The sequence below is a fragment of the Mesocricetus auratus genome, unplaced genomic scaffold (genome assembly GCF_017639785.1).
Source record: "Mesocricetus auratus isolate SY011 unplaced genomic scaffold, BCM_Maur_2.0 Super-Scaffold_100022, whole genome shotgun sequence".
Classification (NCBI taxonomy): Eukaryota; Metazoa; Chordata; class Mammalia; order Rodentia; family Cricetidae; genus Mesocricetus; species Mesocricetus auratus.
The window spans coordinates 35,310,482-35,325,662 of NW_024429203.1; the positions used below are offsets into that span (position 1 = coordinate 35,310,482).

Consider the following 15,181-nt stretch of genomic DNA (forward strand, 5'->3'; position numbering starts at 1 on the left):
AGAAAGTCCCAAAACTGACCTAATTTTGACCCAGAGCCAAGGCTCCATTCCAAAAGTTCTTGTAAGGACACTAAGGCCTAAATGAGGCCCATTCCTTACCCCCTGCCATGAGCTCCTCAGACTGTGACCTAACCAAAACCCTCCCTAGTGAACCTGACCCTGGAAAATCCCCACTGCCTCTGAAGTTGGGTGTCTTCAGCTAATCTGCTCTTTCCATATGTGAAAGAATTCTTCCCGGTCACCAGGGCACTCCCAAGGGCATGGGGATGAGTCTTCTTTAAATTCTAAAATGGGAGCCACTGCAGGGCAGGGCAGGCACCCAAGACTGACTGGACTGGGGCTTTCTAGGGACAGCTCCTTAGGACAGGCATCACCTGGGACTATGCTGGGCACACTCTCACACTCTCCTACAGTCCTCAGCACAAAAACTATGACACCTGGAACCCCATACAGGACTTCACCCATTTTGGAGATAAAGGAACGGCTAGCAATATGGCTCAGTCAGTAAAGTGCTTATAGCATAAGCATGAGGACATGAGTTCAAATCCCTACCATCTACATAAGCAAAAAGCCAGAACTCAGACATGACTGCACATGTCTTCAATCGCAGCCCTGGCACTTTCAGGCCAGCCAAGACTATACATACATGCCAGTTGCCTATAATCCCAGCACTGGAGAGACAGGGACAGGAGGATCCCTAGAGTTTACTAGCCAGTCAGCCTAACCTAATTAGTAAGTTTCAGACCAATGAGAAGCTCAAAAACAAAGTAGAAAGCAACTGAAGACACCCAACATGAGCCTCCATGAGCGCCTCCCCAAAACACACACACACACACACACACACACACACACACACACACACACACACACACACACACACACACACACACACAGAGGTGCGGGCAAACAATGAGGCCCAGATCTGAGGAGGCCCATGAAGCCAGCTGGGGTATGGAGCCTTTTACTGCCTCTGACCAGCATAGCCTTGCTCCTGTGTTTTGAAGTTATAAATTAATTTTTAGACCCACCAAGATCATTGAATCCAGTCCAGTGGGGCAGTTTGGATTCTGTTCTCTCCAACTCTCACTGCTTCCAGGATGCAAAAAGAAAAGGCCGTGCCTCTGTTACAGTATTGTAAAAAGTTTATCAAGAAAAAAAGAGTCAAGCAGAAGGACCCAGGAGCAGACCATGGCTTTCCAGGAAGGCAAGAGGGGACAAGGTCACTTCCCAACAACATGCTGCTGGCCACATCCTGGCCTGAAGGGTAAAGGGGCAGCAACTCCTGGAGAATGTAAACAGGTTGGTGGCGGCACATCTAGACAAGTGAGTCTGGCCAGGAGCAGAGGGTCTAAAGTTCCCAGTTTCTTTCAGATTTTCCACTGTGCAATTAGAAGGACTTGAGAAGACCAGCCCACAGAAGCAAAGATGCCTGGGAGCTTGGGCCCTGAACTTGCTAGAATGGGGAGTTACTGCTGGTAACTTTTGGTTCCTCCAGAAGGGCAACTCCGGGGCCAGTGCTTCATGGCTTGAGCACCTTGAGCCCAGAGAAGGGAAAGTCGATGCATAGTCCCCCTAATCAAGGAAGTGTGTGTGTGTGTGTGTGTGTGTGTGTGTGTGTGTGTGTGTGTGTGTGTGTGTAGGGGGTTCCCAACCATGGTAGAAGGGAGTCCAAGACATATAGGAGGAGTTGGCCAGCAGTCCCTCCTGCAGAAGTATGGGTAGGGCAGGGAAAGCCAGGGACCATGGAGCAAGTATGAGCCCTCCCTCTGTCATAAAGATCAGAACCCACGAAGAGGACACCAAACTTGGCTGGGAAAGGTAAGGAAGAGGAGAGACATCGGCCCTCTCCCCAAAATGTCTTTCACTCCATTTACTGTCTTTTAGGTCCTTGTAATTCTTCAAGATATTTCTGGAATGTCACCTACTCCATGGAGTGGCCCCTGACTAGCAGAATTCTGTGGTCCTTCAAGGAGTTTCCCTGAATTCTTAAGTGTCACTGTCATACTGCATTATCTGATATCCATCTTGAAAGGTGGCTCTTCCAGGACAGGCAATGTTCCAGCCTTGGTCACCAGTGTCTCAGCCACGGCCACAGGAGTCAGTGGAGTCCAGGGAATAAACAGGGTGTGGTGGCCAGGTGAGCGTGCACTGTAGGCTCCAGAGAAGCCTGCTCTCTAGGGACTGACCAGCAGTCCAGGCTTTGGCTCAGAGAACACCTATCTCCATCCACCCATCTCTAAAGTGAGGGAAGACTTCTCCAGGGGCACCAGGACTTCTAACGGGCCACTCAGCTCACCCACTCCTGAGCACCTGAGCCACTGCAGTGGCCAGGCCCAGGTGGGAAGAGGATCTGCATGTGTGGCCAGAGTCAGTCAGAGATGGTCATACATGCGAAGGGCCTTCTCCAGTTGCTGGCCCACCCGCTGGTAGAAAAGGATCTGCTGGCGCAGGTAGCTTTGCATCATATGCTTGAAGTCAAGCTCACGGCGCTGGTGGAAGTGGTTCATCTCGGCCTGCAGGGCGAAGCCTACCACACGGCAGCGCCTGCGAATGCCGTCAGCCTCCTCCTGAGCCATGCGGCCCTCATCACTCATGCGCTGGCTTTCCTTCACTTTGGCAAAGGCACCTGACAGGACAGAGCGCAGAACAGGCAGGTTAGGGCTTGCACCTCCCCTACTCACTTCCTGTACATCCCTCTAGTCTCAAGGAGGCGAATGACACCCCAAATGGCTCCGCCCAGACTTCCTCCTGAACCCACCTGACTGTCTCCATCAGGACATCACAGGCCCCACTGTTTCCCATGGCATCTGAGGCTTCCCAACATCTCGTATCTTAGCTGTCACACTCTGGCTGGCTGGCTGGCTTCCCCTGAGCTGTGAGCTGGGTGAGTTCAGGGACTGCCATGTTCCTCTGCTGCCCAGGTCCCCCAAGGCCTGGCCCAGGCAAATGTGGACACGTCTGCTGAACTGACTCATCTCATTCCCAGACTGCTATGACAACGACATCTCCTTCATTTGAGAGTCTATCTCATAGTATCCAAAGATGCCATGCCTGGCTCTTCACTGCCTGCAGATGACAGTCCACACCCATTCCCCTGGCTAGGAGGCCTCAGGGAGTTGGCTCTTATACAAGTGACTTCCACAGTGACACCATGTCCATCCAACCCTCCCAGTTCTTTCCTATCTTACCCCTGCCTGCTGGATCTCTATCCATAATTCAAGGCCTAGATCAGGTTCTACTTCTACACCAAAGTCTCCCCAGTGCCCCAGGCAGGATGCCTCCCAGTGCACCTGTCCCCTGCCTGCTATCATGCAGACGGTAAGGCCACCTGGTAAGTCTTCTCTTACATACAAGCCCCACCCATTCCTCACCCCTGTCCCCATAGAACCAGGGGAGACTGTTATAATGAACAGGTGACAGATGGCAATAGCAAGGGATAAACATGGGCTGGGGCCTTAATCTGGAAGAATTGGACTGAATCAACCAACAGTTAATGAATTCAGTTTTGAATAAAAGGCAGGTGACTAACTTTGCCTTTAAGTCAGTTGTCAAGAAGAGGAGGTAGTGTGGGTGCCTGGCGCTCCCTTTCAAAGGACCAAAGGGAGTCCCCAGTGCAAGGGAACCCTCACACTTCTTTTGTTGACTTCTTTAGTTACTTGCATGTTGGGAAGGAGAGTACAGGCATGAGAGTGGCCATGGAGGACAGAGACATTAGCTCTCTCTGGAGCGTCCCCACCCGCTGGAGCGAGCTGCCTGCCTGCCTGCCGTGGGTGCTGAGAACTGAACTTGGCTACTCTGTAAGAGCAGCACACACTTGCAGCCACTGAGCCATTTCTCCAGCCCTTCTTTAGTTGTTTTTTTTTTTTGACACAGGGTTTCTCTGTATTGTTTTGGAGGCTGTCCTGGAACTCGCTCGCTCTGTAGACCAGGCTGGCCTCAAACTCAGAGATCTGCCTGCCTCTGCCTCCCGAGTGCTGGAATTAAAGGCATGCACCATCACACCCGGCTAAAAAGATTTTTTAAAGAAAGATTTGGTGAGTTTTTTGAGACAGGGTTTCTCTGTGTAACCCTGGCTATCCTGGAACTTACTTTGTACCCCAGGCTGGCCTCCAACTCACAGAGATCCACCTGCCTCTGTCTCCCAAGTGCTGTGATTAAAGGCACACATCATTATACTCAGCAAATAAAGATATGTATGCCCATGGCCTTGATGGAAGATTCAAGCCCCTTTTGTTGATGAGATAATGGCCCAAGTGGCAAGAATGAGTCTCCTGCAATCACTAGGTACCCAGAGACAGGCAGAGCTAGGAGCCAAGGCTTCAGGAGGGGGAAAGAGAGGCAGAAGCCCCAACTGTGAATGAGGATGGCCCCATATGCTGCTTCTCCAGTTGGTGGAACTGTTTGGGAAAGATTGGGAGGTGTGGCCTCATTGCAGGACGTGTGTCATGTGGGTGGGCTTTGCGGTTTCAGAAGTCCACATTCCCAGTTAGTATACACTCTCTCTTCCTCATGCCTATGGATGAGATGTGGACTCTCAGCTCCGGCTCCAGCACAATGCCTGCCCACCTGCTGCCATGCTGTCCACCATGATCATGACCTCTAACCCTCTGAGACTGTGAGCCCCAGTAAATTCTTTTATAAGTCGTCTTGGTCATGGTGTGTCTTCACAGCAATAGAAAGGTAACTAAGACACCATCATTTCCCCACCTGGTGACTCAGTCTGGGACAGAGACCAGTGACAGCTAAGGAGTCCCACCAGAGCAGGCTGGATTATGCCTGTCAAGAACACTTCTACATTCCACTTAGGACTCAGTGTGAGATTCCCTCAGGGTTGCCTCCTGTCCTGGCACACTAGATCCCAGGAATGAGGAGTGAGGACTTGCAGCCTATCAGCTGCAGACCCCAGGACCCCCGGCATATTACCAACCCTCCTCCACTTAAAACTACCTGCTCTAAATTTGGGGGCAGGAGGTCTGAGTCCTAGTACCAGCTGTTACAAGTCCAGAAAACCACTGCTGGGCTGGGCTGCAAGTGTCTCCTCTGTTAAAGGAGACAGATGGAAGTAGATGTGATGTTGCTGAAGACTGCTCATAACAACCAAGTGCCTTACAAGTTTCCACATCTGTAAAAAGGGACAATAACAGCACTAGCTCTATAGTAACTGAGGACTAATTGAACTAATATGCATAAAATGCCAAAGCCTGAACCTGCCATAAATGTGGACATATGAGGCATTATGCTTTGGTGCGCAAACTGCCTTCAAGTATGTGTGTATGACATATGTGTTTATGCATGCATGTATGCATGCATGTTCGTGTGTGTGAGGGAATGCACGTGCCATGGTACACATGTGGCAGTCAGAGGGCAATCTTGGGTGTCAGTCACCACCTTCTACTCTGTTTAAGACAGAGTTTGCTCTTTGTTGTTCGATGCTGTATATGCCAAGCACAAATATCTGGGTGATCCCCCGTCTTCACTTTCCCTTGCATCAAAAAAAACACTGTTTATGCCGGGCAGTGGTGGTGCACACCTTTAATCCCAGCACTCGGGAGGCAGAGGCAGGCGGATCTCTGTGAGTTCGGCCCAGCATGGTCTACAAGAGCTAGTTCCAGGGCAGTCTCCAAAGCCACAGAGAAACCCTGTCTCAAAAAACCAAAAAAAAAAAAAAAAAAAGCAAAAAACCAACACCAACAACAAAAAACACTGTTTAACTACTGAGCCTGGCTTTTGTGTGGGATTTACCCATTGAGCCATCTCCCCAGGCTGCAAACTGTTTTTCTGTCCAAGGACTCACAGCAATTACCTGCTCATGGTGACTCATGGCAACACAATTGTCTGCCATAAAAGCTTAGAAGGTATGGAGCACACCTTTAGCTCCAGCACTCAGGAGGCAGAGGCAAGCAGGTTTCTATGAGCTGAAAGCCAGGTCAAGTTCCAGACCAGCCAAGGCTATGTAATGAGACTCTGTCTCAAACAAAACAAAATTAGAAAGCATACAAGGACTGGGTGGGATAACATACATCTATAATTCTAGTACTTTGAAGGTAGATTAGAACCCTGTTCTTTTTTTTTTTTTAGACTTATTTATCCCATATACAGGGTTCTGCCTACATGCCAGAAGAGGGCACCAGATTGAATTGTAGATTCATGTGGTTGCTGGGAATTGAACTCAGGACCCCTGGAAGAACAATCGATGTTCTTAACCTCTGAGCCATCTCTCTAGCCCCTAGAATCCTGTTCTAATCCTAGAACAAGAGAATTTCAGAAGTTCAAGGTCATTCTTGGCTTATAGCTATATGAGAATCTTTCTAAAAAAAAAAAAAGCAAAACAAAAACAAAAAGTGGGCCACCTATGTTGTAGTAGATGGTGGATGGCCCCACACCTAACATGAGTATATGGACAGCTCAAATTGAACTCAACAGGTTATTTTAAAAAATAATAATAAGAGGTGGTGGTACATATCTTTAATCCCAGTTCTCGGGAGACAGAATTTGAGACCAGCCTGGTCTACATTGAGAGTTCCAGGCTTGGCTATGGCTTAATAAGACCTTGTCTCAAATAAACAAACATACACAAGTGGGGGAGTAGGGAGGTGAATGCATCTGGGAAGAATTAGAGGAAAGAATGAGTGGTGAATATTATCAAATTATACTGTATAAAATTCTCAAAGAATAAAATATTAAAAAAAAATAAAATAGCCTAGGCAGATCAAGAACAGAAGAACATGCCTGTTGTTCTAGTACTCAGTAGACTGAAGCAGGAAGATCAAAGTTTGAGGCCAGGCAGAGATGGTGCACACCTTTAATCCCAGCATCTGAGGCAGAGGCAGGTGGATCTCTGTGAGTTCAAGGCCAGCCTGGTCTATGGAGTGAGTTCCAGGACAGCCAGGGCTACACGGAGAAACCCTGTCTCATGTAAAACACAAACAAACAAGAGTTAAGACTAGCCTGGAGTACAAAGCAAACCCTGTTTCAAAACAGAAGGAAGAGGAGCAACTGCAGCTATTGGAGCGGGAAAGATGCTTAAACATACTTGCTGCCCTTGCAAAGGACCAGAGTTTAGTTGGCAGCTCACAACCCCAGGGGATGCACCCTCTTCCGGCCTCTGTGGTGCCCTCACTCATGTTCACATATGTAGCTCCAAACACAGACACATGATTAAAAACAAAGCTAAAGGAGGAGAGCAGCAGCAGTCGCTGCTTACGTGAAGAAAGGATTACATAAGGCTGAACCTATCTGTCCCCTAGTCAGGAGCTTGTACCTACAGGAACTTTGGGTAAGCCACAAGCTCCAAGGTCCCTCAAGGGACTGAGGTGGTCCTAGAATATGAAGTCCAAGCCGCCTTCCTTCCTCCTTTTCCTTCTGTACCATCAACCCCAATTGTCCAGCCCTTGGGACAGTCCCTCCTCCATCTGCCTAAAGCAGTAGATTCCAACATACTTGGCCCTATACCTACTCTGCCATGAGATCACCTCAGTGTTGCTTATCTGTGAAATTGAAGGGACCATACCAGCCACAGGCCCTGTTTTCTGACTCCCCAGCCTGGCTGGGCCTCCCCCAACTGTTCCCTCACATGCTCACCATTTGTTCAAACGTCTAGATGGGACAGACAGATTCCTGTGCCGCATGATCAAACATCCTGTTACTTTCTCCGAGGAGAGTCTCTATCTACAAGGCTAGTACAGGATGTTCTCCAGCTGCAGTTCCCAAAGCCTGCCCAGTTCTGTCTCTTAGGCTAACTCCAATCCCGCCTCTCATACTCACTCTAGACTCAGGCTAGAACTCAGAACCTAGAGTAAGCTGGGCTTGCACTTCAGGGGGCAGATACAGGGAAATGACCCCAGGTAGCATCTGCTTCTGGTCTCCCCAGAGGGCAGAAGCCCCTGACTCTAGGAAACATGGCCTCTCCTATCTGTCTGTCTATCTGAGATAGAAAGGACAATGTAGTTTTCCCCCCTTCTTTGATGAGAGTCTGGGAACACTCAGTGTGTGGACATGTGATTGTCCCTCTTGCCCAGCTCTGCCCTAAGCGAGAGTCTCCAGCGACTGCGTCGGAGTAGCTCTTTAATCACTGTGCCCAGCCTCTTGCTGCCCACACAAAAACATGCCATCCAAGGAGCTGGTTGAACCAGCTTTCCCAGGCCCAGCACAGTGTGTGGCCCCACTTCCGCACAGGGAGGCGTCTGCCTCTGCCAGGCTGGGCCCCCTCTCTGAGTGCAAAGGCAGACCTATGGGACCAACCTGAGGCACAGGGCAGGCTTTCCCCAGTCTCTGCCTCAAAGGCCTAAGAAACTAAGGTCCAGGAAGACAAAGACCCTTTCCAGTTAGGGACACAAGGAAAGCTAGGTGCCAAGCCGAGCTAGAACTCAGCCTTTGACTTCCTGGGGCTGAAAGGTAAAGAAAGGAAGGGGGAGATGTGAGGGTTCGGCAAACAAAAGAGGTAAAGGAGGAGGTGAAGGGGAAAGCTGCCTGACAGCTAGAGTTCTGACAGCCATCTTCATGATTAGGACAGGGGCCTGGCAGTAGGGGCAACATATTCGCTGTTCCCTACACTCAAACCAGAGGGGTGGCCCAGAGTAAAACTCCTCGACCTCAGGGCCTAGGGTCCTGGGAGCCAGCCCTACGCCCTGCATATATTCTTCCTGAGTTACCAGCCCCGGGGAGGACCACGCCTCTCTCTTGACATCTGCCTTCCCTAAGTCTGGACTCAGGCACCTGTTAGGTCAGCCCCTGACTGAACTCTTATGCAAGAGAAGCCCAGCTTGGGAAGGGAAGATACACTGGCCCATGTGAACAGAGCCCTGGACCTCTGGTTCTATTCCCCTGTGCCCAGCTTAGTGCTCCACGTGACCCAGGATGAGTCACTCCGCTGGCAGTTCCTTAACAGCAGCAACAGGCAGGGGCTCATCCTGTCCCTCCCCCACAGGGGGCCATGAGAAGTGAAAACATGATGGGGCTGGGAGGCGGGCCAATATGGATATGTCCTTGGGGAGCTGGAAGGAGGAAAGGATAGAGACACAACCACCCTGCTGTGGACACAGACTTCATCTGCAGAATGAGAACAGAGACCCTCCTGCACAGAAAGGGACTAGCAGACGGGGAGAGGGGGAGTCTAGGCTCAAATGCCTCAAAGGTAGAAGCTGAGCCTATGAGAGGGTAAGGCAACCTGGGTCTGTGTCTTGATCCCCCTTGAACCAGGGGTTCATATAGGGCACAGTCTGGGATCTGGTTATCTCTGTGTTCCCAGAACCCAGGGCTATACCTATGGTTCCATGTATGATGGAGTAGATGAGACACAGAAAAACCAGAGTGGCCAAGAAGTATGCACAGAGCTCAGGGAGAACAAAATCCAAACCTGTCCACAACAGCACTCTCTACAGAATCATCTCAATACATTTGTTGAGCCTGCGATGGAGATGGAGACAGGAAAATGTGAGAAGCTGTTCATCATGGCATAGGCTGTCCCCAGAGTCCCAGGGACCAGCAGAACCACCACACTTAGGAAGGGCTTACCTTTTTGCAGGTGGATAATGTCAGGAAAGTTGGAGAGCAGGCCCTGGTAGAGAGACAGAGTGTCAAGCATTTGGAAGAGGTCATTCTTGGGCTGTTCAGCAAACATCTCACCAACAGTTTCATAGGTCCGGCCGGTGTGAGAAATGGCATTGTTGAGGGCCTCAGAGCTAAAGGGAGGATCCATCTGGAAGGCATGGCTAATGGCCTGGAAGGCACTTCCCAGCTTCTGGAATTCCTTGCGGAAGCCTCCCACATGCTTCCGCACCAGCTCTGATGCCACGGTGCTAAGCTGCAGGACGCTGTCATCCATCTTCTTACTGAAAGCCTTGAATGTATCCACACGGTCCTCTACATCCTGCAGATCCTGGTGCTCTGTGGGGATCTGAAAGGTGAGCAGAAAGCTAGCACCCACCATCTCATCCTTCTCTGCCCGGCGCTTACCCATCTTCCACTGCTTGTCATCTAGGCAGCTGAGGAAATGCTGGAAGCCCTCATACTGAGACAGCACTGGGTGACTCGTCATGTGGTCCATCCAGAGAATGAGTCGTCGCTTGCGCTTCTCAATGAAGTCCTCCTCGAAGCGGCCAGTGGCCTGCTTCTCAGGCAGATGGGGCACGGAGATGACAGTGAACTTGTGTAGAAGGCGGTTGTAGAGCCAATCAAAGTGTTTGTAGCGCCGGTAAACGGGTGAGCCAGCGTGGGTGGGTGTGAGCTTGTAGGAGATGTAACTTTTGATGCCTTTGAACTTGGTCTGCTTGGTGGGGTCCTCTACGGAGCAGGCAAATGGGTGGGGGTTGGCCTTCCATTGAGGGCCCCGAGGGCCCATCTCAATGGAGTATGTCTCAGCAATCTTGGCCATCATGGGTACGTCACCAAGGATGAAGGCCTCCACTCCAGAGCGCACGAAGCACGAGAAACGATTGAGGTTTCGTCCCACCACACTGCCCCGCTTGGCAGATGCCATACTGTCCTGCCTTTCCAAGGGTGCCTTGGGACGGAAAGCCATATGCTGACTGGGGTAGGCACCCGGGTAGGAGAGGTTGAGTGGAGGGTGCCCGTTGGTACCTAGGCCACCAGCCCTGGGCTCTTCTACCACTGTGCAGCCATCATCCCAGTCATCCCAGTCATCATCATCATCATCCTCAAAGCTTCCTTGGTTTGAGAGGAAGCCACTGCCCCCGCCACTCCTGGCTGGGTTGGCCATACTAGGGCTGTTATACAAACTCACTTGGGTACCCAGGGAGCTTGCGAGGTTGCTGGGGTAGTCCACGTGGTTGGTGCCGACGCCAGGACGGACAATCTCAACGTAAGAAGCCGGGAAGAGCCCTGTCTCCCCACGGCTGTTCTGCCCCTGCAGCCAGCCATCCAGTGAGGTCTCACTGAAGATAACCAGGTCTTCATCCTGCTGGATGCTGATTTCCTCTTTGTTCTCACTGTGGAAATCATAGAGGGCTCGGCCTTTCAGTGCCATGGTTAGGCTACCTGACAGGTCAAGACTGGAAGGAAAATGCCTTGCTTAGACCCAGGATGCTCAGCAGGGTGTCTAAAACTGCACTTGCAGCTCAAAGTCTAGTAAACCTTACTCAGACCCCCAGGCAAGGTCGCAGCATAAACAAGATGCTGCCTAGCTGCTTTCTCTTCAAAGAAATGTCCATGGTCCAGAAACTGACTTATCCAGCCTTGGGGTATCTGCCTGTAAGCAGGGAGGGGCTGGTCATGACCACAGTTTTTCTTCTCTCCCTTGGCAGCCCCTGAGAGGGAGGGAGTCTCTCCCTCCTCTCACATCAAGTAGAAAAGTCAAATAGCCTGAAGAAACCAGGTCTGCTAGAACAAGAATGCGACAGACATTTCCACTAGAACAATGTTGTACAACAGACAAGAATCAGCCCCGGACCACAATCCCAGGAACGCAGGCAAGTTTCTGCCTCCCCAGCTCCCAGCTCCGGCTTTGGGAGGCTCTCACATTCCTCTGAAGATCTATTCCTTCCTTCTTCCCCTCTCCTCCCGGGCCACCGCGTCTTCAAGAATCCAGAAAATCCAAGAGGGGCAAGGAGAATAACAGAGTCCTGAACCAATTCCAAGGGTGGATGTGTCCGGCCTCCAAACGAGCCAGGCCGGGAAAACAACAGCCAAAGCTTGCACAACCGGCAAGACCTAGGGGGTGCGACCCCTCCTCGCCCGCTCTGGTGCCCTTTTCCCGCCCTGCAAGTGGCTTAGCCCCTACCCCCAGAGAACAAGGGGGGCGACATGCCTCTCAGAGGTCTCTCTCTCTCTCTCTGTCTCTCTGTCTCTGTCTCTCTCTGTCTCTGTCTCTGTCTCTCTCTGTCTCTGTCTCTCTCTCTCTCTCTGTCTCTCTCTGTCTCTCTCTGTCTCTCTGTCTCTCTCTCTCTCTCTCTCTCTCTCTCTCTCTCTCTCTCTCTCTCTCTCTCTCTCTCTCTCTCTCTCTGTACTTCTTTTGTTTGCTTAATTCCTCAGCAGTTTCTCGGAGTACCTAAGCTGACCCTTATCGGAGTCCCAGAACCCCTGTCGAGAAGTAACACTAGTGAAACCTTCACCATCACCCGCCCCCCACCACTGGTGTGCCAGGAAACACTCAACAGTAGTTGGTAGATGGAGTTCCGTAGAATAGATGGCTCGACCGGCTGTTTGTCCGGCCGGCCGCCGGTTCTTTCTCCGCGATGCCCTGTGGATGCCGCCCGAGAGGGATGAGTTGAGTCCCAGTCTCTTAGAGCCTCTTTCCACCGCACTTGCTACCCCTAAGCGCTGCCAGCGGGAAGTCACGTCCAAAACAAAACAAAACAAAAATCCAAAAAAAGAAGAAAAAGGACTCCAGGAGGTGGCGTCCCGAAGAAGGAGGAGAAAGCAGTAGGGGAGGTGAGGGGTGGGGAGAGAGAGGGAGGGAGGTATGAGGGAGGAAAATCAGGCTAGGGAATTGAGCAAACTCCACAGCACTTCCGCGCGTCCTGGCGGAGCAAGGACCGCGCAGCTCCGCCCTCCCGAGGCCAGGGTGCCACCACCCGCTCTCTGTCCTCTTTCCTTCTGGCGGGCGCCCTCCCACTCTCAGGTTCAGTCCGGGTGGCTGGGATTCGGGAAGTACACCTGGGAGTCGGGGTGCTGCCAGCTTTCAGCAGCCGAGTTGCCGGTGCCGAGAGCCACCTCTCGCCCCGGTTGGAGCGCCGCGCTGTGGAGCTCGCCAGCCGCCGCGGGGCCTCGTCTCCTGGACTCGATCACCCGCTTGCCTTTTCCGTGACGCAATTGCAGGAAAACTCGGAAAGTTTGCCGAGCGCCGAGTGGCAAGGAGGGAGCTAAGGGCTAGGAGAACCGCGCCGGCTGCAGGGGAGCAGAGCTGTGGAGGACCCTTTCCCAGTCTCCTTACCCGTCTCGCTTGCTCCAATCAGTCTGGGGACTAGCACAGATATGGGATTGTTCTCAGAGGGGAAGGCAGCAAACTGTGCGACCCTGGTGTCCCACATGGGATACCGGATGCTGCGAGCCTGATTGGGCCAGGAGCACTCCAGCCCTAGGCAGCTTCCTTCTGTGGGAGTGGGGGTAGGGATGCAAGAGTAAACTTTTGCAGTGGCAAGGAATTTAGGCACAGGCGGGTTCTGGGTTGCCTTTTCCTTTCTTTCCAACTGGATTTTCCATTCAGGCCCTCAACACCAAGGAGAGGGCATAATCTGGTAGATAGCCTCTAGGCTTCCAGGATTTGACCCTCCAGTTTATGCAAAACGCGGTGAACGGATTAGGAGAGGAATTGTGCTAAACTCTGGAGCAAATAGCACAATGGTTGGATTCCTGCCGTGCCCCTCTGGTCTTTAATTCACCCAATCTGCCTCATTCATTAAATTGTATATTCCAAACAACAAGTTAACCGAGTACCGATAATTTGCCCAAACCTTGGAAAGACAACAAAGTAAGAAACTGTGCTTCTCTTCTGGAAGCTCATAAGCATCTTAACAGGTGGACAAGATGTTCCTGCCTAGTGTAGCCAGTGCTGTGGAAAATGCATGGGAGGGCACAGCCTGAGTGGAACACATACCAAGGACCTTCTCTTTTCCTCGGAGATGTCTGAGGTTACACAAAGATTTAGCCCAGACTCCTTTCCATTCTGAGCCCCGCCCCCTGGCTAGAGCTTCCCGCCTCCCATTCCTCGTCTTGCTTACTGCAAATTTACTAGTTTAAGTTAGTGCTGCTAAAATTGGGATCTTTGGCTGTTTTGAAGGATACGATTCCCAGACCTCTGGCTCCAAAACTCATTTTCATTGGTACAATCTGGATTTGACTCTCTATGAAGATTAATAAATAGCTGGTCCTAGTGACACACACGGGAGGCTGAGGCAGGATGGCCATCATAGTGAGTGTCAGGCCAGCCTGGGCCACAAAGCAAGATCTTATCAAAAGTTAAAAACAAACTGAGGCAGGAGCTGAAACAGAGCTACCATGAGTTGGAGTCTGGGCTACAGTGTAAAACCTTTTCTCAAACAAAACAACAAAAAACTAGCCGGGTGTGGTGGTAGACGCATTTATCCTAGAACTTGGGAGACAGGGGCAGGTAGGATGGGCCCATTCTTCTGAAAGCCTATCAACTGTGTTAACTAAACTCATACTGGGGCTTTACAGCAGTGTCTACAGCAGTGACTAGTACCCAGCAACCATTAAAGAAATAGTTGTTATTGTTAGCCTCAACTGGGAGAAAGGTCTGTGAACAGGTGATCATAGGAACAAGAAGATACTCTCAAGCAGGGAGGGGAATGCCTCCGGTGGAGGTGGGGAGATTTTACAAGTTTGAGGCCAGCCTGGTCTATCTAGGAAGTTCTAGGAAGGTCCAGTTAGGGCTACATACATAGCAGGACCCTTTCAAAACAAACAAAAGAGAGCAGCTGAGAGGTAATACAACTGAGTCTTTAAGGTCAAGGCTGTCCATATGTGTAGTCATACATTGTAATAACAAATAAAGCTTGCCTGAAGATCAGAATGCTAGCTCACCACACACAGAGTTAAGAGGTAAGCCACGGCTGGGCGTTAGTGGCACACACCTTCAACCCCAGCACCAGCCTGGTCTACAAAGAGTTCCAGGTCAGTCTTCAAAGCTACACAGAGAAACCCTGTCTCAAAAAAAAAAAAAAAAAAAAAAAAGGAGATAAGCCACTAGTTAGACATAGGGGACAGACAGGCAGTGCTGGCCAAACCTTTAATCCCAACACTCAGGAGACAGAGGCAAATGGACCTCTGTGGGTTCAAGGCCGCCCTGGGCTACATGAGAGTGAATCAGTCTAAAAGAAAAACAGAGCTCATACCTTTGATCCCAGCACTAGGGGGAATACAAGGCAGGAGCTCAGTGCAGTCTGAGGTTTGATGGAGAACATTGCAGTTAGCAGTCACTCCAAGGACAGGGTCACTCCCCTTTGGTCTCAGCCTCGGTAGAGGTAAGAACTCTCTAGCAGCTTGGCTGCTTTTCTTTTCTTTTCTCTCTTTTTTTTTTTTTTTTTTTTTTTTCGAGACAGGGTTTCTCTGTGGCTTTGGAGGATGTCCTGGAACTCGCTTGGTAGTCCAGGCTGGTCTCGAACTCACAGAGATCCGCCTGCCTCTGCCTCCTGAGTGCTGGGATTAAAGGCATGTGCCACCAACGCCCGGCTCTTTTTTTTTTTTTAATGACTAGTTATTTTTA

General features: G+C 50.9%; 1 protein-coding gene across 1 annotated transcript; it reads right to left on the reverse strand.

Annotated features, from left to right (window-relative positions):
• Positions 1 to 1,124: 1,124 nt before the first annotated feature.
• Snx33 (sorting nexin 33) lies at positions 1,125 to 12,991 on the reverse strand. The gene is made up of 2 exons (XM_005069576.4): positions 9,514 to 12,991; positions 1,125 to 2,626 (listed from the first exon to the last, which is right to left on the reverse strand). Exons 1-2 carry the CDS (start codon positions 10,982 to 10,984, stop codon positions 2,373 to 2,375), a joined length of 1,725 nt encoding a protein of 574 aa, XP_005069633.1. The 5' UTR covers positions 10,985 to 12,991; the 3' UTR covers positions 1,125 to 2,372.
• Between the last annotated feature and the right edge of the window lie 2,190 nt (positions 12,992 to 15,181).